Source organism: Meriones unguiculatus, chromosome 17, assembly GCF_030254825.1.
Source record: "Meriones unguiculatus strain TT.TT164.6M chromosome 17, Bangor_MerUng_6.1, whole genome shotgun sequence".
NCBI classification, from domain to species: Eukaryota; Metazoa; Chordata; class Mammalia; order Rodentia; family Muridae; genus Meriones; species Meriones unguiculatus.
In genome coordinates, this window is record NC_083364.1 from 36,457,842 (window position 1) to 36,483,907 (window position 26,066).

At 43.7% G+C, this 26,066-nt stretch overlaps 2 protein-coding genes across 10 annotated transcripts in view; one reads left to right on the forward strand and one right to left on the reverse strand.

The window, feature by feature from the left end:
• Positions 1-25,281, reverse strand: part of Rubcn (rubicon autophagy regulator) — a 63,293-nt gene extending 38,012 nt beyond the window's left edge. For 4 of the 8 annotated variants that reach the window (XM_060370248.1, XM_060370246.1, XM_060370247.1 and 1 more), the window contains exons 1-2: positions 15,896-16,234; positions 3,799-3,952 (exon numbers count right to left, since the gene is read on the reverse strand). In XM_060370248.1, coding sequence (XP_060226231.1) covers positions 3,799-3,952; positions 15,896-16,044 — 303 coding nt within the window. In that variant the 5' untranslated portion in view covers positions 16,045-16,234. Of the gene's footprint in view, positions 1-3,798; positions 3,953-15,895; positions 16,253-24,808 lie in introns of those variants that run through there. The other 4 variants (XM_021635324.2, XM_021635323.2, XM_060370250.1 and 1 more) reach the window with 3 other exon arrangements.
• A 41-nt stretch (positions 25,282-25,322) lies between these two features.
• Fyttd1 (forty-two-three domain containing 1) overlaps positions 25,323-26,066 on the forward strand; it is a 28,610-nt gene continuing 27,866 nt past the window's right edge. Inside the window, exon 1 of one of the 2 annotated variants that reach the window (XM_021635347.2) lies at positions 25,323-25,546. In XM_021635347.2, the coding sequence (XP_021491022.1) occupies positions 25,444-25,546 (103 nt within the window). In that variant the 5' untranslated portion in view covers positions 25,323-25,443. The remainder of the gene's footprint in view (positions 25,547-26,066) is intronic. The other variant, XM_021635348.2, reaches the window with a different exon arrangement.

Here is a 26,066-nt window from a genome sequence, read left to right on the forward strand (position 1 = left end):
GCTGGAATTCCCATCACTCCATTTTGTTCTTCTCCGACTGGACACAGGCGCTTAAGATAGCTGAGGCTACCTCAGAACAAAAGGCTGCAGATTCTCTAGGTCTAAGGTTCAAGGAAAGTCTGGGCTGACAGAGTGGATTTAGGGGTTTCTTCTGGGCAGAAAGCTGAGACACAGTCCTACACAGTCTATAACACACACACACACACCTCACACACACTCACACACCGCTGCCACCATGGCTCAGAGAACACTGAGGAAGAAGAGGGAGGAGGAACCTAAGGACCAGAGGATGGAGAGGAGTGTTGTGAAATGCTGTCTTCTGCATGGGACAGCTGCCCTCATGAACTCGCTGCAGCTACAGTTACCTGCAGAGGTCAGGGCAACAAGAGCAGTCACTATCCCAGCAGGACACTAACTGCACTCAGAGGGTCATAAAAACTAGCAAATGGATGGAGAGGACATGAAGGGGGGGTTTGTCAGGGAGTGTTCAGGTAGAGGGGAAGATGAGAGTGGCAAGTGGATGGCAGGCATCACCAAGATATACTGTATACCTGTAAAAACTGTCAGCGGATAAATAAAAATATGCTAAAAAGAAAGCTAAAAATTTTAAATTACAAAACAACAACAAAAAAATAGAAAGGCAGGAGATGCTGTCAAAGGGCTCGTTCTACCTCCCCACATCTAAATTGTTTTTAAAAAATATGATTTCGGGGGTCCATAGAACTAAGTTCCTTATGCTTGCAGAGAAAAGACTGCCTTAACTATCATCCAGCCGTCTTGAGTTTTAGTTTGTAAATGGACAACACTAAATATCAGTAACTCACAATTTTATCTAGAACGGAGAGGCTTTACTTAGAACACTGCACACAGAGTATCTGTCAAAGCAAAAGCAATTGTTATTGGATTCTACATATTTTCAAAACTCAGAACTTATTAGAGAGTCTGAAGGAAAGTTAACTCGACACTGCTAATATTTATACTGAAAACGACTTAACCAAAACTGTCATTCAGGACTAAGAGACGGTACAATGTTAAGGGCACCGGCTGTTCTTCCAGAGGACCCTGGTTTGCCTCTAGCAACAATATGATGGCTCACAACGGTCTGTGAGAGGACATGAAGGTGGGAGGGGATGTGTTGTCGGGGGTATCCAGGTAGAGTGGGAAATGAGAGTGGCAAGTTGATGATGGATATAATCAAGATACACTGTATACATATAAACTGCCGGACACTCTACCCTGCACTGTATCAAAGCCAATGCTGAGAATTATGGTCAACTTTTCACAGAGTGCAGGGAATCTTATGAAAGAAGTAGGAAATAGTAAGACCTGGAGAGGACAGGAGCTCCACAAGGAGAGCAACAGAACCAAAAAAAATCTGGGCACAGGGATTTTTTCTGAGACTGATACTCCAACCAAGGACCACTCATGGAGATAACCTAGAACCCCTGCACAGATGTAGCCCATGGCAGTTCAGTGTCCAAATGGGTACTACAGTAATGGGAACAGGGACTGTCTCTGACATGAACTAATTGGCCTGCTCTTTGATCACCTCCCCCTGAGGGGGGAGCAGCCTTACCAGACCACAGAGGAAGACAATGCACCTACTCCTGATGAGACCTGATAGGCTAGGGTCAGAGGAAAAGGAAGGAGGACCTTCCCTATCAGTGGACTTGGGGAGGGGCATTTGTGGGTTAGGGGAGGGAGGGAGGGAGGGATTGGGATGGGAGGAGGGAGAGAGCTACAGGGGGGATACAAAGAGAATAAAGTGTAATTAATAAAAAAAAATAACTGCCAAAGAATAAATAAAAATATATGCTAAAAAGACGGAAACAAAGATTTTAAGTTACAAAAACAACAACAAAGAAAAAAGAAATTACAAAGACAAGAACTGCTGCCTTCTCCTAGAACACACCATGTGTACACTGCACATAGATGATGCACAGACATATGTGCAGGCAAAATCCCCATACACACAAAAATGCAAATAAATCTTAAAAAAAACTATAGCTCATAAACATCAACTAATTGTCTACAAAGTAATTCTCAAAATTTTTAAATTATTTCTCAAGTGTGTCTTGGGATATTTCCAAAGAGAAAATCCAAATGACTCAATCACGTCCACTAATACTCATGCTTTCTTCCTATGTTTCTCTAGTCCCTTCTAGTCCTGTGAAGAGTCTTCAAATTATTTCAAATTATCTCACTAGTCACGCAAAGACAGAATACAATTCTTTCACCCTGTTACTAAATTAAAATAATAACAGAAGTCTAAAATTAAGGAAATACAAAGAGTCACAGGAAGAAAGGACAGTTTTAGATGAGACAGGAAACTTTAGCTCCAATTACAGCAAACTCATCAAGCCTGAGTAATTATCTCTGCAGCCCACACTGGTCTTTGGGCCAATGCCTTCTCCAAGCACAGTTTAATTGATGACTGAGCTCCTGGCTCAGTAGAACCATTTCCCAGATGAAAGAGACTGAATACGATTTACATTGGCTCAGTCTTCCTTTATTCCATATGTTTTATTTTGGAGAGGAGTCTTGGGGGCAAAAGCATGGTTTTCCGTCACAGATTAACTGAATGAGTGAGTGTTTGCAGCACTGGAGCTTGAACCCAGGGCCTTGTATGTGCAGCAACTGCTTTACCACCACTGAGCTCTAGCCTAGATCAAAAGCATGGTGTTTTATTAAACAACACTAAAATTAAAGGAGAGGAAACTTCCTGACCATAGTTAATAAAAAATGGTCTTCTGAGGGCTAGAGAGATGGTTCAGTTGTTAACAGTTCTGGCTGCTCTTCCAAAGGATCTGGGTTTAATCCCAGTACCCAGTTACAAGCATCTGTAACTATAGTCCCAGGGGATCTGATGCCCTCCTCTGGTCTCTAAGGGCACCAGGCATGCAGGCAGCATACAGATATACATTCAGACAAATCACTCACAAACATAATAAATAAATAAAAATTTAAAGAAATTTAAATTTAAATTTTTAGTCATTCTAACTAAAAACAAAAAATCTGGGCACGGTGACACACACCTTTAATCTCAGCACTTGGGAGGCAGAGGCAGGTGGATCTCTGTGAGGCCAGCCTGGACTACAGAGTGAGTTCCAGGACAACCAAGGCTACACACAGAAACCCTGTCTTGAAACAAACAAACAAACAAAAACATCAAAAAAAAAAAAAAAAAAAAAAGAGGAGGAAAAAACCGTTTAGAGCGTCTTAGAGAAGTACAGCATAGCAGACAACTTGGTTTGAGCCTAATGAAACTCACTTGAGAATTCTGACCTCAAGAGCTGAAAGATAGTAAACCTATAACTAGCCAGCAAATTCAACTTTGTTACAGAAGCAACAGGAAACAAAGTGATCTAACCTCTTGCTGATGTGCTGCCCCACCCAGCCGTTTATTCATCCGTCTGACATCTATGGTGTATCAGGCACTAAGTGAGATGTTCTGGACACAACAGAGGGAGGGAGAGAGGGAAGAAAAGCAGATGCATGCACACTCACACAAACCAGCGGCCTTCATCTTTTCTCTGCCAACCATCTTTTTTTTTTTTTTAATTTATTTACCTTTATTTTATGTGCATCAGTGTTTTGCATGCGTGTATGTCTACCTGAGAGCGTCAGTTGCAGACAGCCATGAGCTGCCATGTAGGTGCTAGGACCGGAACCTGGGTCCTCTGGAATTAAGTACCTCCAACCACTGAGCCATCTCTCCAGCCCTTCTGCCAACCATCTTAATGCAACGGTTTTCCAAGTGATTCAGCCCACTAGATGGAGGGAATGAGTTCTACATACCTGGTCATGGATGAGCCCATGATACAGAATGTTCTGCATGTCTCTGCAAAGCCGCTCCAGGCCACCATACTTGGACCAGACATTGGGGCAGTTGGCTGACACCAAACCTTCCACAGTAGTCTTCAAATTACCCAGCAACTGCCAATGTTCTCTCCTGAAATCATACCAATGGTTAGTTAAGTTTGTAATACCTGATCATACATGCCAAAAATAAAAAATAAAAAAGTCTCCTGCTTACATCCTGACATTCTCTCCCCAATTAATTTTTCACTTCCATAAAAGGCTCTACTCTGAGAGCATTAGTTATCGAGACTTAAACCCTCACATTTACATGGCATATTATGGCACCCCATGATTCATTTCTGAGCCCGGCAGTGGTGGCACGCACCTTTAATTCCAGCACTCCAGAGCCCAAGGCAGGTGGATCTACAAGTTCGAGGCCAGCCTGGACTACATAGTGAGTTCTAGGACAGCCAGGGCTACACGAGAAACCCTGTGTCAAAAAAGGAACAAAACTAAAGACTGATTTCTGGATAATACTAATGCATAGGCAAATGATGAGAATACCCACCCACAATCAGATTTTTTTTTTTTTTTTTTGAGACAGGGTCTCTTTTTGTAGCCTTCGCTATCCTAGACTTGCTTTGCAGATCAGAATGGCCTCAAATTCACACAGATCTGCCTGCCTCTGCCTTCCCAAAAGTGCTGGAATTAAAGGCATATGCTAACACACCTGACCAGAAATTAAAAAAAATTATTTTCATGAACATGAATGTTTTGCCTACATATGTGTCTGTGACCATGTCCATGGTGGAGGCAAGAAGAGGGCATTGGACCCCTTAAGACTGGACTTACAGACCGTTGTGAGCTGACATATAGGTGCTGGGAACTTGAACCTACGTGCCCCTGAGGAGTAGAAAGTTCTCCTTACCACTGATCCATCTCTCCAGTTCAAAATACAAAATATTTTATGCTAGAAACCCAACGCAACCCAATGCTGCTTTTTATTCACTATGTTCCCAAGCACTAAGCAGAGTACAGTAAAGGACAGAAGGCACTTCAAACATATCCACACAAATATTGTAAATAAAAACACAAACTGCTTGACAGTTCTTCTGAGACACTCTCATGTATCCTAGGCTGCCCTCACTATCCTCACTGTGTAGCTGAGGATAACTTTGAGTGTGTGATCCTCCTGCTACTCCCTCCCAAGTGCTGAGATTCTAGGTGCCGTGCTACCACGCAGGGTTAGGGCTCAAACCCTGGGCTTTCTTCGGCTACACAAACACTCCAGCTACTGAGCTACAGCCCTAGGCTACCCAGGATTCCCCACCCCGCTGCCTCCATGATCCTTAAGTGAACATTAAAACAGAAAGGCTTTAAGTTTGCATCGAAGTCCCTTTGAGACATATCCCCAAACCAGACAGCTGTCACCTTGTTCTCCTAGACTATTTGATGTACTTCAAAAGTCAGAAAAATGATGCCCTTGATCATCTTGGTTCCTCTTAATCCCTAGCATTTTCTCACCACAGCTTTTAACTGGCAAAAATCAAAACCAAGTACAACTGAATGCGGGATCTGGGTGTACTGAGCAAACTGGACAAGAAGGCGTAAGGAGATGATGACATGCCACACTTGGCCTCCTGGGCCCCCAACTATTCCACTGTACACATTATCTTCTTTCCCATTACTAGACTGTTGCTCTTTCCTCCTTTCATGGTGGCTATAGGACACAGTAAAGGTTTCTTCAGAAAACGTTATCAAAACTATTTTATATCATATAAACACCAGCCAAAGACAGACTCTTCATTATCTCCCCTTCCATCAATACAAAAGTAATTTTTTGTGCATTTGCTGAGAAGTTTTAGAAAAGTGGATGAGTAAAGGCAGACAAGTAAAATCCCCATATAAAATAAGTGACAGGTATAGAGTAGAAACATCATCCATAAAGGGAAGGCCAAGAAGCCTGGGCTTTTGCTCTGAAAACGAGGTTCTTCGAACTGGGAGACCTTCAGGTTTTCCTTTCCTTACTAAACACCTGAGTTATCAGCTGGGCAATGATGACATGGGGGTGCGTTCACACCCATGTCCCCAGCACTCAGGGCTTCACCATAAACTCAAGGGCGTAAGTCCATAGGCAGCTCAGTCTCAATGTGCATTCCCTAATAAGGGCAATAGGAGCCGTCTCTGACATGGACTTAGAGATGGCTCTTTGATCACCTCCCCCTGGGGCGGGGGCAGCCTTACCAGGCCACAGAGGAAGACAATGCAGCCAGTCCTGATGAGACCTAACAGGCTAGGGTCAGAGGGCAGGGGAGGAGGACCTCCCCTATCAGTGGACTAGAGGAGGGACATAGGGATAGAAGGAGGGAGGGTGGGACTGGGAGGAGATGAGGGAGGGGGCTACATCTGGGATACAAAGTGAATAAATTGTAATAAACAATAAATGGAAAACAAAAAAAACCAAAAACCTCAAGGACAGCCTGTACTACAAAGAGAGTTCCAGCCCAGCATGAGCAACAGAGTGGCACTGCTTTAAAAACAAAAACAAGGGCTGGAGAGATGGCCCAGCAGTTAAGAGCACCAGCTGCTTTTCTAGAGGAGCTGGGTTTAACTCCCAGCACCCACATGGCATCTTACAACTGTCTGTAACTCTAATTCTAGATGATCTGACAACCTCACAACAATACACATAAAATAAAATTACAATAGAAATTATTTTAAAAGCAAAAACAAGCCAAGGGTGGTGGCGCACCCCTGTAATCCCAGCACCCTATGCGGCAGAGGCAGGAGGATCTCTGTGAGTTTGAGGCCAGCCTGGTCTACCAAGTGAGTCCAGGACAGCCAAGGCTACATAGAGAAACCACATCTAAAAAAAAAAAACCAAACAAACAAAAAAATTGAGTCACCAGACTTTTCTTGTATTTCTATACCATACAGGACTAAGATAATCGCTTAAAATTCCAGTTATCTTTGTATTACGAGAAACTGCCATCCCAGAGGCCAACTGACTACCAATTGTTGCTCACGAGCTGCATCACCCAGGCTTCAGCAGAGCTAATCAACTTCGGCTCTCTTTTGGCTGACGTGGTTTTCACATTCCAACAAACTACAATCAAGCCTCACAGGCTGGGGAGGCTCAGCAAGTGGCTACATACCCGTGCTCTGATTCACTCTGGGTCAATCCCACAGCAACTCCTTACAGAACACCAAGGACTACACGGCACTCTCTGCTCCCAACATTCTACAAAGAACACTCGGGTTCTACAACATCTGAGCACTCAGCTCTACCAGCAGCTTCTTCTGGACAAAGCTAAAGGACCTTCCTGTCCCACAAGGAAGTGTCCCTGGGATGCCAAAGCCACAAAGAAAAAAGGCTCTTCTTACGGTATCCCGAGCACTCTATACTTAGCAGGTGCCCATTTGGAAGAATGAGCCTCTAAAATTTGTATTTACATAGTGTAGCATGCCTTTTAGTATTCTCTATCTTAATGATATAAATGCTTGTAGAAAGTTGAGATACCAGCTTGAAGTTCACAAAGTGGGATTACATTAACCCATTCATGCCAGAATCTTAGATTTAAGTAGAGAGACCACCATGAAGAATCAAGTACCTTTTCCCATGAGTGCATGTGTGCATTCATGTGTCCATGTGTTTGTGTGTGTGTGTGTGGTGGGGGTATTTGTACAAGAACTCTCGGAGGCCAGCAAACAAGCGCAGAGTGTCATCCTGAAATGCAGTCTCTCTCTTTTGAGATGGATCGGTTATCTGGACCTGCTGCCTAACAAGCCCCAGAGATCCTTATCCTCCCCCCCAGCCACAAGCCCCACTGTCTGCACTAGGATTACAAGTGTGCTCCACGTGCTTAGCATGTTTGCTTGGGTGCTAGGTACTGAACTCAGGACCTTTGGCTTACTAGGCAAGCAGTTCTCTGACTGAGCTATCTCCCTAACCCTCCACTATTTTAAAAACATGTTTAACAGGCAAGATGAATGTCTGCTAGCCTGTCTGAAAGTAACTGTTTGGATAGCATCATATCACCTTCACATGTAACCTTTACCTGAACAAAGTCAAAGCCTTTGAAATGTATTCGGCTGTCAGAAGTTCTTGGTAGTCACCTTTGCAAGCACACAGAACATTTTCTCTTGCTTACCTTAAAAATACATCTTCGGGGCTGGAGAGATGACTCAGTAGTTAAGGCTGTGTCCTGGTTTTGCCCAGGACCTGAGTTTGGCTCCTAATACCCACGAGAGGTGGCTAACAACCACCTGTAACTCCAGCTGCAGGGGATCCGCAGCCTCTGGCCTCCACAGGCACTCACATGCGTGTACACACACCCATACAGAGACACACAGACAGAAGACACTTCTAGATAAGAGAAATTCTTTTTAAAGTACACCTTCTTAAGTGTCTCATTCTAAGCCGATGAAGAACAAGGCCATTCAGTCTCAGAACTCATAACGCTGGCACAGACGGAAACACGAGTCATAACCCATCTCTGCCCAAACCTTTTCACCTACTCACAGTAAAGCCAGTCTCAGGAGGCAATCCTCTATTTTCTTGTGGGAGGGTTTTAACCACAATTCTCCTTTAAAGAGAAATAGAAACTACCTAAGTGACTCAACTATTTGGGGGCAAAAAATGTTTTTCTAAATACTGATTGTCTTCGGCTTGCCAAATTATAATAAGAAGTGGCACTTAGAGGGAGACAGTGGAGCTGGATGCTGGATAGGTGGCTCAGGGGGTGGGAGCATGGGCTGTTCTTCCAGGGGACCCAGGTTTGATTCCCAGCACCCACTCAGCAGTTTACAACTGGCTGTTAACTCCAGTTCCAGGGGCTCTGACACTCCTCTGGCCTCCACATGGACTAGGCACGCAAGTAGGGCATAGACACACAAAGAAGAAACGTCATACACACACAAATGAATTTAAATTAAAAAAAGATAAACCAAAGAAGTTATAGATGCTTTTTTAAAAGCAGTATACTGTATATGTGAAATGAAAATATAACCATGGAAAAGAAATTTAATATATGAGATGATAAAAAGTGAGGATACTGCACCATTGTAAAATGACATTCATTGTAAAAAAAAAAAAAAAAATACAGCCAGGTTAGCAATCCCGGATGTGTTCTGTGCGTGTGTACAGGTACACATGGAGGCCAGAGGACAACCCGAATGCCATCCTTAGAAACGCTCTTGCACATGTTTGCATAACTGGCCATCAGAGGTCAACCTCAGCTCTTATTCTTAGGAGTCACCATCTTGTTTTCTGAAACAGGCTTTCACCCTGGGACCTGAGGCCTGGTGCTAAGGTTAGGCTGGCTGACCAGCAAGCCCCAGGGAACTGCTCGTCTCCATGTCCCAGAACTGGGATTACAAATACATGCTACCACACCTGGACTTGTTTGCTTGCTTACTTTCAACCTAGGTACTAGGCACAGAATTGGGGCTGTGTGCTTGCAGGGCAATCCCTTCATCTTCTGAATTACCTCCCCGAGCCCTCAAATGTTCTTTTTAGAGGTAAAAGGAAACTACTCTAGCATATCCCTTTCACAGTCTGACATTGATCTAGGATGGATATCAGTACCAAGATCACAGTTAGAGGTCAGGTTGTACCAAGTCGTCAAGTAATGATTTGATCCCTGAAGTGGAGGGTGGGACATGATATCAACATGACAGAACGCTAGAAAAGAATTAAAATTTTGAACAGAAATACTTTCCAAAGCTATGATAGCATCCTAGGGAAGTGGGGGAGAAGAACTGACCTCAATGTAAAAATACTAAAAAAAATGTTAACAGCGATGTGATGTGAGACTACATAGGAGAAGGGTTGTTTTTATTTCTCCTCCTACTACTCTTTTTGATTTTTCAAGACATGAGTTTTCTGTGTATAGCCCCAGCTGTCCTAGAACTCTCTGTAGACTAGGCTGGCTTCAAACTCACAAAAATCCACCTACCTCTGGCTCCTGAGTGCTGGGATTAGGTGTGTGCTACCACTGCTTGGCAATTTAGGCCTTTTCTGAGATTAGCAATTAATAAAGGATCCACAAGGCTAGTGTATAGTGTGCGCATACATACATGCAAGGAGACACTCATACACATAGAATGAAAATAAATTAAAACATTAAAAAGATGCAATAATTCAAACCAAGTTAGCAAACAAGAACTGGAAAGTACCATAAAGGACTTTTAAATACTGAAATGTCAAAAGGTTTCTCGTGCTGAAAGGCTAATTAGGCAAGCCCCTGGGACTTTCAAGGCCCAAAATCACTCCCTAGAAAGAATTAGTTCCTCCTCTAGATACAGAGAGACACAAAATAAAAGAGAGATAATTATTAATAATACAGAGGTAGCAAGAGATTCTCATCCTTAATCTGAGTGTAACGTGTCTTTATATCTGGCTATATGATGTTTTTAATTGCATAGTATTTAACTTTTAGATACTGTGATTAAGTATTTATGCTGCTTCTTAAATACTATGCTTATGGGAAAACATAGCTGACTCTATTGTACAGTCTCTCAACCTTGAGGCACGCAGGAGAACCTAGTCAGTGGCTGGCCCTGTTCTCTTAAGTGTAGCATCTTCGGATCGAGGAAGAAATAAGCAGTGTCTCTAGACAGCTTTCTAACTGATACCTATTCAACAAATGCCTCACCAGTCATACCAAACTTGAATAATCCTGGAGTGATTGAATTTCAACAATGAGTAGATTTAACAAAAAACAAAATTCCTTACACTAGGAACTATAAGCACGGGTGACAGACAACAGCCTCAGTATGGGGTCTGCATATTCTCCGTCAGTTGGTTTCAATCTTAATCCTGACAGTCCTGCTAGAACTCCTCAATCAATACAGCAAACTCTACTTAGTATATCCTATCCCAGGCATGTCTGCCGCATTCTGACTTCTGGGATGTTATTCACCAGATCTTTCCACTTAGAATATTTCTTCTTGTCACCTCATGCACGGATTCAGGCTTATCTCTACCTGAACTTCTTCTCAGAGACATTAAATAATGAGCTTTACTATAATTCCTTTGTTAGGATCCCTAGATACCATGCTATCAATAGACCAATCTTCCTCATAATACTTAAAAATCATTATTTTAATTATCACTTGTGGCTAGTACCAATCGTGCTGTCAAAGCAAGTTATATAATCAAGTTTTATCAATCAAGTTGATGAAACATGTAATGGAAATTATTTTAAAAGAGAAGGGTGAGGCCGGGCAGTGCGGCACACACCTTTTGTCTCACCACTTGGGAGAAAGAGGCAGGAGTATCTCTGAGTTCCAAGACCAGCCTGGTCTATAGTGGCAGTTCCAGAACAGCCAAGGCGATACAGAGAAATCCTGTCTCAAAAAACCAAAATAAATAATTAAAGAGAAGGGTGGCAAAGATGAAAAGGGGAAAAAAAATCATCTAAGGACTGAAAACCTGTGTGAGGTAAAGGCCACTGAAGTAGTGCTTGAGGTGCACACAGTACCTGCCGTCAGCTGACACACCTCCCCCTCCTGCCTTCTCACAAAAAATACTTTTCCTAAAAGCTTCATGGATGTATTTGCAGGCAGGGGAGTAGAGGCGGCAGTAGGAGCAGGAGGTGTCTGACACAAATAACTGAACTCCACAGTGCAGAATACTAAAAAAAAATCATGTGATCAGCTGCTTTACCCCCTGTCCTTACGCACTGTCAATCCTTGGCATTTTCAAGGTGAAAGAAAAAGAATGGAGGAGGAAAAAAATAATGAGAAATGAAAATGAATGGAGAGAAAGGGAAGGGTGTGATGGACAGATGGAGAGGAACAGGTCGGGAATGCCCTTCAAAGAGCATCATTGAAAGGATGACTAAGCTCTTCAGGTCAAGAGGGAGAAAGATATTGCAGGGAGTACAGAGAAGCAAGGATGAGAAGGTTGGGAAAAGTCTGAGTAACTGAGTGCCATGAGTCTGTGACTATGTTTCAGAGGGACCAAAACACAAACTGAATACTTGTGTAAGGAGTTTGGACTATGTTCTGTTTTCTTTTGTCCCTTTAAAGTGCTGAATTCTGTATCTTACAATGTGATATTCTTTGTTATTACAAAAGACTATTCCAATGCAAGTATAGAATGTACTGTGAGCATAACCCTTTTTCCTCCCTCCCACTGTCCTCTCTGTTTCTCAGTTTCACTTCGACTTTCATGTTATCAGTACACGTATCACTTTATGTATCTGTAAAGTTTAGAAATGTAAGAGGCAATGGGATATTTAACCTTCTGAGACTGACTTTATGTTTTTATCTTCAGTAGCAGTCATTTTCCTACAAACAATATCATTGGTCCTTTACTGTGGCTGAAGAAATTCCATTGTGTATGCAACCACAATAGGAAACATCACTGACCATCCTTTGTTTCTGAAAAGTAAATAAGTAACAGTATGGAGACCTGGACTGGGAAACTACATTCAGAGGAGAAAATTAGTTATGCAATTACTAGAATAATCCCCACTGTGAGACCATGTCTGCAGCGGCCATGTGCACCTGCCTGGAATTTATGACTTTTTGAAAATAGAACTACTTTTCAGAGGGGAAATGCCTGTATCACTTAGTTTGGTCAATGAAGTTCTGCAAAGGTTTCACCCTACCCTATGATCCATCACAACCCAGGCTCAATTGAGCTGCGAGCTCTACTTCCTGAGCATAAGAAAGTCAGTCAGCCTGGACTATCTTCGTTGGCTGGAGCTGCTGGACTGCATCCTTTCTGTTACTGTTGTTGAGATCACCAGCCTTGGGGGTGCTAAGGGTTCCCTGTAGAAAATCTCATTGAGAAAAAAAAAAAAAAAAAGCCAACAAAGCAGGACCCAGCAGAGAGAGGGGCAAAGCCAACACCTGACTTTCCCACCAAAGTTTGGCTGTGCCTAAAAGCAATACTATGCCCTAGGTTTTTTAAAGAAATAGATATCATTGTACCTGGAATGGAATTAGCAAAGAATTCAAGGATGTATCAGGGAAGAACTCACAGAAACTAGTGCTTGCGTGGATAAGGGACCCAGGGAAAAGTATTATTGTGAGGTTCTGGCTTAGCTGACTAAAAGGAAAATGCCAGAAACCAGGGCTGAGGACATAGGAAGGGAAGGTGTTGGTCCACTGGGTGTTCAGAGTCACTAGAATGTGCCCTACTATTTGATTCTGACCCTGTGTGGGCCACTGCACCAGGAAAACTGAGCAGGGGGGAGAGATGACTTCCTGCCTCTCACGTAGACCTGCACAGCTCAATGAAGTGCAGGGCGGCAGAGCAATGATGGAAGGAAGGACTACTGTTTAAGTGGTAGTTTCAGCAGACAACTCTCAAACAACTGGCATTTAAGGAAACTTTAGGGAAAGATAAATATTATTCTTAAGCCCAGTGGTATTTTGCTATCACACAGTTAACTACACGAAAAACAATAGGAGAACCTCTGATGTAAGTACACTTCTAGGGTGAAGTTAAGAGCTAGGTCAACATCCCAATTTCCCACGTGCTCAACTTAGCTAGAGGAGCCACGGAAATAGGAAGAAAGTAATACCACTGCAAATAATAACCCGTCGACAACTACCTAGCATATGGAAACCGGAGACGGGACAAGAGTAAACAACCTTTTGTACTTTAGTGCATACCAGGCATTCTGTGGGGAACCTGCGCTCATTATTTCATTTACTTCTCACGATCTTCTGGCAGGGAAGAGCACTGCCACACAGGCAGGATTTAGTAAGAGGACCAAGTCATGGGGCTACAGAGATGGCTCAGACGATAAGAGCACTGGCTGTTCTTCCAAAGGTCCTGAGTTCAATTCCCAGCAACCACACGCTGGCTCATAACCAAAATAAGATCTGGTGTGCAGGCACACATGCATGCAGAATATTGTATAAATAATAAATAGATCTTTAAAAGATGACCGAGTCAAGTACACAAACTAATGTTCAACTGTAGCTTTGAATATAGGAAATGAAAAGAGAAGTCTGAAATTTCATTGTGGGCTCGGCTCTGGCTTGGTTGACTGAGTGAGGAAATGCTATTAACTGAAACAAAAACAAGGTGCTTCTGGGTTTAAATTATGCACATTTCACGATCATGTGCCTTCACTGGAAAACTGTATATCCTTCATGCTTAAAAACTGCTGCCATCCCGTAAAGATGACTTTCTGAATTGTGTGTTGTAGTGACTATAAAAAGGTTATGTCTGCAGTGGCTCAGCCACAATGCCTCAATTCTCGCACATAAGGCATGTATTTACCAGTGTCTATCTGGAGCTAAGGAGGCCATCAGTACCATGAAGCTTCATTAAACACACATTCTGAACTAATCAGCCACCAACAGAGAGTAGCCTTAAACAACAGTCTGAGTGAGTGACTGTTTGTGTGTGTTGTGTGTGTTGGAGGGGAGGGGTCCCACTGCTGGAGTTGTTTAGACTAATGCACACTGGTTAAGAAGCAGGTATAAAAGAGTTAATTGACAAAGTCATTGTCTTGCCCACCTAAATGACAGGTACAGACAGTAAAACTTTAACACCATTGTGTACATTTGTCACTATTATCATATTGGGCAGCAGCAGAATATAGATATTAAAAGTAACTGGGTGTGGATCTCAGGTCTACCAGAGATTCACTGCATGACCAGGGCAAGTTACTTATTCTGTCTGTATCTCTGCTTCCTCGTGTGGGAAGTGATAATAGTTACAGGAGCTACTTCACACAACTGTTAGCATATTAAGTAAGTCAGACCTCACAGTGCTGTCAAGACGGTGTCTGCATGTAAGAAATAAGCAATAGGCAACTAACCAGCCAGCCAGCCAGCCAGCCAGCCAACCAATCAACCACCCAACCAACCCAGTTGTAGCTAAATGGGAAAGAAAAAACAAACTTAAAATATTCAACTCACATAAAACAGTACAGGAAAATCAAAATAACCCTAAAGCTTGCTTAGCAGCTACCAGTTACCTTTTACATAAAACACTTCATAGACATCTGGAGGAAGAATAAATAGCCAAATACACAAAAGCAGAAACTAAAATGTTGAAAAGGGAAGTAAAACATCTAGTTTCATTTAGTATACACCATTCATAGACCCCAGGCAAGAACTCCAAGTCTGACTAATTCAGTAGGCCACAGGCTACTTTGTACTCAAGAAAGTACATCATACCAAGCACTTTTCAATTCTCACTTAAGAACACTTTGAGGTAAATTACTTTGCTTCTAGTCTTTGGACTTCATCTGCTCTGAAGATCATCATTGTAGTGAACCTATTTCTAAGTGTCAAGAAAGGCTCCCATACTCCATATTTCTGCTGTGTCTCTGCTTCAGTATCCTTTCAAGAGGTTAAGACCCTGCTTCTGTTGTTCTTGTGATGCTGGGGATGGAACACACACGCACACACACACACTCAAATAAGTCGGTGTAATTGTCTAAATTAAAAAAGAAATAAAATCTTAAATCCCCCTATTTATAGAAGCTAAGACTTTCTGACAGAAGTTCCACATAAACTTGAGTTTGCTTAGTTTGCTTTGTGGGGAAGAAGCAAAGGGATTGAAGATGAAAAGGAAATGACAGGTCCTCTCCGGACAGCAGGATCTCACTGACAAAGGACATGCACACAATTTCTGTCCCTTCAGCAAGCCTACACCCAGTGCAATCAGTGGCTTTTCACACACAGGCCCTCTTCTCCTCCTCACCCACATTCATCCCTTCATAACTTTGCTGAGCCAATCATGACGTAAAACCTTAGCTCCCAGAAATTCTTATAGCACCCTGTTAATATTAGTCTGAATTGCCGCCACAAGTTTTAAGGCAGGACATCAATCTTGTCCCTGCTCCTATGTATAGATCCTGGCCTATAAAATCTCATAACAGCAGCTCAATCCTTTCCCCCAGACTTTCAATGTCCACCTCTCTTCCAGCAGTCTTGGATCTCAGCTGTGGTGTCTTCTATTCCTCAGCCCTCAACGAATCACACCCATCCTTGCTCACCGCCCCTAAACTCGTCTCCTCCCTCGTCCTTCTACACACCCCGCCAGTCCCTCTTCTTGGAAATTCTTCCCAAACAAGTCACTGGCAGCAGTGGCTCTCAGGTCTGCCGCGCCCCGTACCGCGTGTCATTCGAGCTCTGCCAAGTCTCCCTGTGCTCGCGCGCACCCAGCAGCCCAGACAGCCAGCCGCTCCCAGCCCACCTGCTCTCCTCGGGCGGGCGCTCCCCGCCGCCGCCGCCAAGATCCATTCCCGCGCCCTCTGGACGCATCCGGGACTGTAAAGACCGTCTCCGGGCCGAAGACAGGCTCTCGGCCGCTTCGGCAGCCAGGGCACCCGGAGCACCCTCCGGACAAGAGAGGCACCACGCCTGGTGGGCTCAGAACCATGCACTACACCCTGGCAGCGACAGCACCAAGGAGTGCTGCCTCAGCTGCTGTTCTACCCTCGCCTCCCCCACTTCCGGCTCCAAGAACTACAATTCCCAACAAGCCCTTCGAAGATCGGTCTCTCCCGGCATGCACTGCCTTACCCAATCCCAGGCTGACGGAACCAGGACACACAGTCTCCTGCCACGTGCTGGGCGAGTTTGCCTAGGCAGGAAACCTGGATTGAAAGGTCCCGCTAGCGACAGTCAGGAAAGCGAGAGTACACATTCCTGTCACACTTTAGTCAGGAAATAGGACTCTAGTCAATAAAGCTGATCTAATCCGAATTTGATTAGATTCGCTACAGTCCGTCCTGATTTAACACCTTTTGGTGTTAAGAGATTTCAAGTAACCAAGAGATCACAAACTGAACTTCAAAAAATAGTAGAAAGGTAAGGCCGCGCAGGAGTGATGTCAGGGTACAGTTTTTTTGTTTGTTTGTTTTTTAATATTCTTGTATGTATATGCGAATGCCTGGGTGTATGTGTGTGCGTCACGTGCCTGTAAAGTGCCCGAGAAGTCACCGGGAAAGGGACCAGAACCTGGAACCGGGTCCTCTGCAAGAACATGTAGTTGTCAATCGTTTAGCCAGTTCTCCACCCGGTTTTTTGTTTTGAAGCACAGACTGACCTCGAATTCAGGATCCTCAACCTCCAGCGTGCTGAGATTATAAGCATACACCAGCAAAGTCAGGCACAGCAGTTTCCAGGATAATTAAGAATTAACAAGTGGGGGGTTCAAGAGAGAGTCACAGGAAACAGACTGACGGGAAGAGAGGAGGAAGAAGGATGCGATGGTGTGTTAGCGTGTGCGGAAAGACAGGACTCCAATAATGTAGAAAGGCCCAGATGAAGAATAAAAGCAAGTACCATGGGATTATGGATGGAAGGTAGACCAGATGAGGAGGATTAAAGTGGATGGCATTGGATGGGGCTGGGAGATGAATAGTGAGGATACTGAGTCAGTGTAAGAAAAATAACTGCCTGACCCAAGGTAAATAAGGCAACTATGTATATTTAAAAAAATTAACAAGTGGGTAAAAGGAGAGGTGAGGAAAATGGACAAAACAGCTCTGACAGATACTAAGAAAACAGCAGTCTTGGAAACTACTGCTTCTTAGTAATCAAAACTGATGATCTAGTAAGCAAAGCTGCCTGCTACCAAGCCTGTCTACCAGAGTTCAAACCCTAGATACCCACGGTGGAAGGAGAGCACCAACTCCTGAAAGTTATTCTCTGTCCTCCCCATGAATGTATGTACACACACACACACACACACACACACACACACACGGAGAGAGAAAGAATAAAATGTAATATAAAAGAAGAATTAAAGCAAAGAAGGGAGTGAGATGAAATGATGGGCATTCTCATGCAAGCAGACCAGGTTATGAAATGAGTTGGAATCTTAGCCATAAAAACGGTGAGGTTTATCAAGGATGTGCAAATGAGGAGATACAGCAAATCTGCTAACAGAGCCAAGTCTCCGTGTGGAAGAGGGATAGGGAGGACAGCACATTATAAGTAAGAGAAAAGTAGAGATTAGAAATCCCAAGAAGTCAGTGAGTGATGGAAAAGAGTGAAAGGAGTCAGTTGCAAGAAACAGAAGAGGATAGCAGAAATTCTGAGCTTTCTTCCAAGAGGGGAGTCTTGTTTTAGGGTAATTGAGTGTTGTCAAGTGACCACTGGGACCTTGGGTTGCTAGCTACTATAGTTTTGGCTTTCTTTTTCCAAACAGGCTAGAATCTGCCCTTCACAACATAATTGACTACATTTCTAAATGTTGGTAGATTATTGTTCAGACCAAGGAAAGCTTGTCTCTAGGCTGAGGGTGGCCCATTTGGTTGTTAATTTGCAAGCCCAGGTCTAAGCTAGAGCAGGGGCTGGAAGAACAGGGAGGTTAAGATTCTGACAATATGAAGGCAAGAGAATCAGTATTATTTTGTGAAGGACTGGATATGGCAAGGGTCGAGGAAGAGAGCAAGGATAACTCCATTAAAACTAACGACTGTTAAAAATAATGTGGCTTCTAAGGATCTTCAGTTTGGGCTGGGAATGTAGCTCCATTGGTAGCCCTAGATTCAATCTCCAGCACCACATAAAAGGGACATACTGGTGTGTAACTGTAACCTCCACACTAGAGGCTGAGGATCAGAAACTCAAGTTCATCCTCGACTACATACTGAGTTCAAGGCTGGCCTAGGCAATGTTTGAAACCCTGTGTCAAAAACAACATACACACACACACACACACACACACACACACATAAAGCAGTTTCATTGAAGAAAAGACAAAGTCCAAGCCAGGTGTGGTATCAGATGCCTTTATAAGTCCATCAGACAAGAGGCTGAAGCAGAATTGTGAGCTGAGCTACACAGTTAGACCTTGTCTCAAAAAATAAAAGAAAAGAAAAAGCTTGATTAAACATCTGAAATTAAACATTGAAAAGATGAAGGTGGGTGGTGATGGCATATGCCTTTAATTCCAAACACTCAGGAGGCAGAGGCAGGTGGATCTCTGAATTTGAGGCCAGCCTGGTCTACACAGTGAGTTCCGGGACAGCCAGGGCTACACAGAGAAACCCTACCTCAGGAAAAAAAAAAGAAAAAAGAAAAAAGAAAAGGAAAGAAAAAAAAAAGGGAGAGAGAGAGAGAGAGAGAGAAAGGGTTAGACACATTTATCTAAGAAATGCAATATTCAGAGCTGGAGAGAAGGTTCAGAGGTTAAGAACACATACTTTTCTTTCCAAGAACCTGAGTTTGGTTCCCAACACCATGTCAGATGACTCTCAACTACCTGTAACTCACCTCCAAGACATCCAACACCCTCTTCTGGCATCTTCAGGCACTACATTCACACACACACGCACACACGTAAATAGACATAGTAAAAATTAATCAATTTTATTGAGCATCAAAAAAGAAAAAAATGGAAATCAATCTACCATGTTAATACAATTTTAAAATAACCATTTGCTTATCTCACTTGATACAGCAAAAGCATTACATAGAGTTCAACATTCACAATTAAAGCTCAACAAACCAGGAGCAGATGGGAACTTCATCATCTTAATAAGGAACATGTCTTTAAAAATGTGATGCTTAATAAAAAGCATCTAAAACAAAAATCTGCCCTACTTAGGGGTTAAATGCTGAGGACAGTAAGATGACTCAGCTATTTGCTCACCTTATTTAGGTGGTCCCCAAGCACCACAAGGTTAAAAAAAAAAAATTCAACTCCTGAAAGTCTCCCTCTCACCTCCACACATACACATTAAAATATATAGAAATATTAAAAAGAAGAAAATAAAACAAAAAAGAAAGAAAAGACCCCCAAAGCGGAATGCTTTCCCTCTGGGGTTGAGAACAGGTAAAGATGTTCAGTTGCATCACTAATTAGAGCATAATACTAGAGTCACTGCACAGCAAGTAAAAGACACAGAGACTCGAAACAGTTAGACGAAGTGAAACCATCCAGCCTTTTAAAAGTACTGTATGAGCCCATTCATGGAAAAAGCTAAAAAAAACCCAAAACCTGAAAACATATCAACAGCGGAAGAAACCAAATTAGTGGCCCCCTAGACGATAGGTGAGGGGAAGAGACACAAAACAACATTTATAAGTGGTTGATATATTTATTATATCAACCATTTGATATAATTTCCACAGGTATCTGCTCTGTGAATCTAGTATAAATAAAGTATAGGCTGTATATTTTAAATGAATGTTTTTTATTGGCTGTCAATTATATACCAATAAAAGGGGAAAAGGAAATCTAAAAAGTACATTAAACAAAATATAGTGAAGGGGTTAAGTGTGAGAAAGTTGTGAGCATTGTGTCTGAGCTACATAGCAAGACTCTGTCTCAAAAAAAAAAAAAAAAAGATCCACGCTTAATGGCAAAGTGATAGCAATTCAAACATGAAGACCTGAGATGACCTGAGTTCTAGCCTCAGAACTAAGCTAAAAAGCCAGGTGTGGTGGCACATTGGAGGCAGATGGATTCCCGGGGCGTCTGTCCAGCCAGCCTAACATAATTGGTGAATCCAGGGTCCCGGGTAAGAGCCTGTGTCTCAAGCAGGAAGAGGGAGGGGTGTTCCCAAATTAGTAACAATAAAAGTATGCCGGGCAGTTTGCGAGGAAGCGCACCAGAGGTTCATCTCTGGCATCTACACACACGCGCACCTGCCCACATACATGAACACTATATGCCTACACATACATACGTACACTGTATAGAAAGCCTCTAGGTGCTCAGGAAGTACTATTTGCTCTTTTGCTCAGGAAGTACTATTTGCTCTTTAAGCTGAGCAAAGATAAGAGGTACATTATCCTCTGAGCCTAATACAAGGTCTGGCATTCAAATACTACCCATATATACACACACGCATACATCCACATACACCACTAAATACCCACACACATATAATATATCATCTTAAATACTACATCACATACAAATAGTAAAAATTGCTGTTTATCTGAAACTTGTGACATATTATGTCTTCTTATCTGAAACTCACATTAATTGTCCCTCTATTTCCTCTGGCCATACAGATGTTATCTTATCTATACGGAATGAAATCAGGCCTCTACAAGGGTGGCTGCTTGACTTCTCGTCCTTTTGACTTAGATGAGGACCCTGAACTGCTCCATTCCAGGCAAAGACACGTACGCCACGCACTCCAGCACAGTGCCTCATTCACACAGGGCTCAGAAAGTAGCTTTTGCTCTGCAAGTTGTCTGTGTCCACATTGTTTACTGTTTCTCCTCTGAGCCTATTACAACACCTGGGCACAGTGAACGTATAATTAACTGAGTAACTGATGCTTACACCTTTTAACTCCAGCCTTTGTACCTGGCTGGGCAACAGTTCCAGTTGTGAGTGGCGCCTGTGTGTGTACAACTGTACCAGGGAAGGCACAGAGGCGGGAGCAGTAAGGCAGTTGAAGGAGATGAAGGGCCAAGCTCAGCTCATAGAGTACTGCTCACGTGGAATGTGAGCCTTCTACCTCAATTACCTCCGTCTAGAAACTTCCTAATAGACATGTCTGAAGGGTATGTCTCCCAGTTGATTCTAGAGCCTGTCAAATCGAAAATTAGTATTAACTATCACATGGCCATAATGACGTAAGTCATTATTTATACCTAATATTGTATTCATGACTTTTAATTATTTTATTTCAATATGAACCCTCAAAATAATGCACAATTCAGAATGTTAAGTCTTGACTATAATCCTGGAAATACAACTTATTAGTATGATATGAGGGAAGTATAATTGAGAGTCAGAGAATTTAACCATTTACCTCAAGTGACAAGGCTTATGGGAATCAAACTGTAACTCCAAAGACAGTTTATAGACAGTCTGACTACACCACCTAATTGACTTAGATTGATTATTTCTAAGTCTAGTTTCTATGGTAATGTTTGTGCAGGTAGAACACATCTTTGATCACAACTTCAATTGAAATACAAGTACAAAGTCAAATTTCTTCACAAAAATACTAGCAAGTATTAATGTATGTGTGGAGCATGTAGAAATACTAGTGCCCTCACATGTAGTTGCTGGGAATAAAATGTAGGTGTTCTGAAACAGAATCTGCCAGGTCCTTAAAAAGTTAAAGAGCTGTCATATGGGCCAGCAAGCTATATCTAGTATATTTCTAAGAGGTGAGAACTTATATCCACACAAAACTCATATATGAATGTTCATATCATACTATTTATAATAACCAAAAAGTGAAAACAGTCCAACTCTTTCACAACTGACAAATGAATAAAGAAAATGTGGTACATCTATGCAATGAAATACTCTTCAAGCATTAAAAGGAGTGAGGGTTGGACTTACTGCTAAAAAATGAGTAAACCTAGAAAACCTTGAAAGAAGCTGGACACAAAAGACCATACATTGTATGACTCTGTTTACATGAAATGTCCAGAATGAGCAAATCTCTAGAGATAGAAAGATTTATGATTAATTGCTATTTTTGTTGTGTTTTGTGTGTGACCTATCTAGTGACACAATATTACCACAATACTTTATTCTGCTATCCTTTGAAATCTGGGAGAGTCTCTGAATCTCTGAGACCTTAGCCCTTGGGAAAACTTGAGATTCCAAACTAAACAGGAAGGAATACTTGATGGGAGACCGGGGAACATTCTAAAGAACTAAAAGATTTGGAATCAGGCATCTGTTTTGAGAGAAGACTGGGACAAAATGCAGTATTTACTATATTGGTATAGGAAAGGTTTTAATACAATGGACATTTGTTATCTGTTCTATAAACACTTAAAATTAAAAAAATCCAAAATCTAAACATACCCATTTTTTTAATATCAAATGCATGCTTCCAAAATCTAAATGCCTTTTTTTTTTTTAACATAAGATTAGAAACAAGATGGGCCAGTAATATGGTTCAGTGGGTAAGAGTGCCTGACAAGAGTTTGATCCCATTCAGGTCCAGTGGCAAACACCTGTAATCCCAGCACTCAGAGAGGCAGAGGAAGGCAGATCTCTGTAAGGTCAAGGCCAGCCTGGTCTACAAAGTGAGTCCAGGACAGACAAAGCTACACAGAGAAACCCTGTCTCGAGAATGGACTCCCACAGTTGTCCTCTGATTCCACACTGTCCAGGTTACATGTGCTCACACAGAGACATATAATAAATAATAAAAAGTAAGTAAATAAACAGATAAATGTGGACTGATTGTCCAGGATGAGTATAGTAGCACTCATTCGGCACTACAAAGGCAGAGGCAGGCAGATCTCTGTGAATAAAAGACCAGCCTGATTACTTAGGGAGCTCCAGGACAGTCAGGGCTGCATATAGTACCCTGTTGTTAAAAAAAAAAAAAAAAAATTAAATAATCTACAATTCTTCTTTGTAGTAAAAGGATCTCAGAACTGTAAAGAATCTTCTCCCTCTTCCTCCAAGACAGGGTTTCTTTGTGTAACCCTGGCTGTTTTGGAATTCATTCTGTAGACCAGGCTGGCCTGAAACTCAGAGATCTGTCTGTCTCTGCCTCCCATGTGCTGGGATTCAAGGCATGCACTACCACCACCCAACTCAGAGTTGTGAAGAATCTTAGGATAACTTAGAATAATAGCCTATGTACTCTCTGTTTTGAAGATGACTAAGGCCTATAGAATTTTATAAGGTAATATATCAAATGACTGAAGAAAACGGCAATAGATTTAATAAACCCAGGAACTTTAGTAACTTTTTTGTTTGTTTGGTTGGTTGGTTTTGGTTTTGTTGTTTTGAGACACAGTCTCATTATGTAGCCTTGGCTGGCCTGGAATTCTGAGAGATCCACCTGTCTCTGCTTCCTGAATGCTAAGATCACAGGCGTGCTCCACTATGCCTGGCCCCAAACATGCATTCTTCTTTACAATCTAGCTTTCCCAGTTGCCAGCAGTTCAAAGGAGGTGGGAATTGGAGAGTAGAATAGCAAACTCTAGGACCTTGTGGCAAGAGCATCATCAGGCTATTCTACCTGATGTGCCAGATTCTATTGCTGGATCCGGCTAATTCAGATCTTTGACCATTAGTTTCTTGTATGTCTCGATAGGTGTGTACTATGTTAACTGACTCTATACAATTATATTCTTGCATGGGAAAGAAAACATCTTGATTTTTGATGTTTTGAGACAGGGTCTCTTTACATAGCCCTGATTGTCCCAGAACTTAACTATGCTCTGGCTGGCTTCCAACACATAGAAATTTGACTCTTTGGCTCCCAAGTGCTGGGATTGAAGGCGTTGGACACCACACCTGGCCTAACTTGACTTTTGATAATAAAGAATTGTATTTCTCAAAGTCTCAACAAAAAGTTTACGTTTTCTCCACTAGTGTGTTTCATCAAACATACACACACACACAAATGCTTTTGGCTGGAATCAAAACTTAGAATGGCTTTTGGCTTTAACCAAATTACAAATATAGGAAACTTTAGCATATAGTTTTGTTTTAAAATATCAATCAATAACTGTCACAACCTTTACTGGAAAGGGCAGATGTGATATAATTAGGTTTCAGTTGGTAAAAGTTAGAGAATACGTTATTTATAAATACAATTGTGTGTGATAAGAGATATTTTAAGTTATGGAAGGCCCAAGGAAAAAAATAGTAAAATGTGTCACAGCTGTTGAATTTGCAAACCACATGGATTGTGACATTACTAAATTAAATATAGGATACTGTGGTTTTCAGATACTTTGGATCACCACAAAGCTCTGGCTCAGGTCTCTACTAAAGAAATTTTAGGAAGGGGAGAAAATGGCAGAGATTTCTACACGGACAGAACATTTGACACTGGGTCTGTTTGTTTGTTGTTTTCCTTAGATGAAAGTTTCAGAGATGATTTTGGGCTGTTAGGGGAGGTACAGAATAACAGGCATGCTTCCACGCAAGTGCGTTGTGGGAGAATGAGGTAAAAAAGGGGGGGGGGGAGAACACAACGTTTTGTAAAGCGCAAACGAGTTATAAAGCAGGGATGCAAACAGTAAGTTTTCCTATAAGGACGGTTAAGGGAAAACTGTATGATTCCTCTCACAACTCAATTGAGTAATAGAAAATTGCAGCTAAATAAACAGAAGTACTTACCCTCCCCAGGGAAGATGAGGTCTCACTAAGGTAGCTAGTACCGTGCCAAGTGTTCATAGAGTGCCGACCGAGAGATGGTGCAGGTACATTGGCATTTACTTTTATTGTTAAGGTGACGCAAGAACTGTCACTGCAGCCTTCGCCGTCGGACGTGGCCACTCAGGGAGAGGGGAGCCGGGACCCATGGCTGCAATCGACGCTCGCAGGGGTCCGTGGGTCGAGCCTCCCGAGGTGGCACAGCGGGGGGACGGCCCGGAGAACAGCGGGGCCGAGCTAGCGTCTCAGGCTGGGTTTCGGAGGCGCCGGGGTCCAGACGCTGTCGAAGATGCGGGGCGTCGAGGCGCGAGGGCGGACGACCAGCGGCTCTCCGCGGCGCCCCAGGACGCGCCTCCCGTCCGGCGCGGCGCCCCCGACCGGCAAGGGCCGCTGTGCGCCAGGTCCGCGCGGGCCGCTCTGGGCCGCCGTTTGTCTCGGTGGCACCCTCTCCGCCCGCCGCGGTGGGTGGGAGGGCGAGGACGCCGCCGGCGCGCGTGCGCGCTCCGCGCTGCAGCTAGTCTGCGAGCGTGAGTGGGAGGCGGCGGGCCTGCGACTCTGGCCTTCCCGGCTGACTGCTCCGACGCCGCATCCCCCCCGTCATGAACCGGTTTGGCACCCGGTTGGTGGGAGCCACGGCGACCCCGCCGCCGCCGCCGAAAGCCCGAAGCAATGAGAACCTCGACAAAATCGATATGTCCCTGGGTGAGGGGCCGGGGTGGCCGCGTCGCGGTGGGGGAGGGGGCGGCAGCCGCGGTGGGGGGAAGGGGCGGTTAGGTGGCCGCTGCCGCCTGTCGGCTTGGCCGGCGCGTGGGCGGGACCGGCGCGGACCCCCGAGGCGGGGCGGGAGAGGCCCCCCCCGGCGTGCACCCCGTTCCCCGCGGGGGCGGGGAGGGGCTGCGGTGAGGACCGCACGGGCGGCGCGTTCGGCCGGGTCCGCGAGTGCTGTCACGCTGCCCCGCGGGACGCGGTCTCCTGGGGGCCCCCCCTGGCCCCCGGGGCCTTTTCCTCGTGAAGGGCTCGTCTGACGTGACCGTGCCCGGACGTGCGCCGGACACCGGCGATTTCCAACCGGCGCCCCCCCCACCCCCCAGGGGAACGCCGGGGGCGGGGACGCGGTCCCAGAACGGCCGCTCGGAGGATCGTTCAAGCGACGGCCGTGTTGCCCTGCTTGAGGAGGTGTTTACCGAGGCGCGTTCCCCAGCCGGGTTTCAAAGTTAGCTGG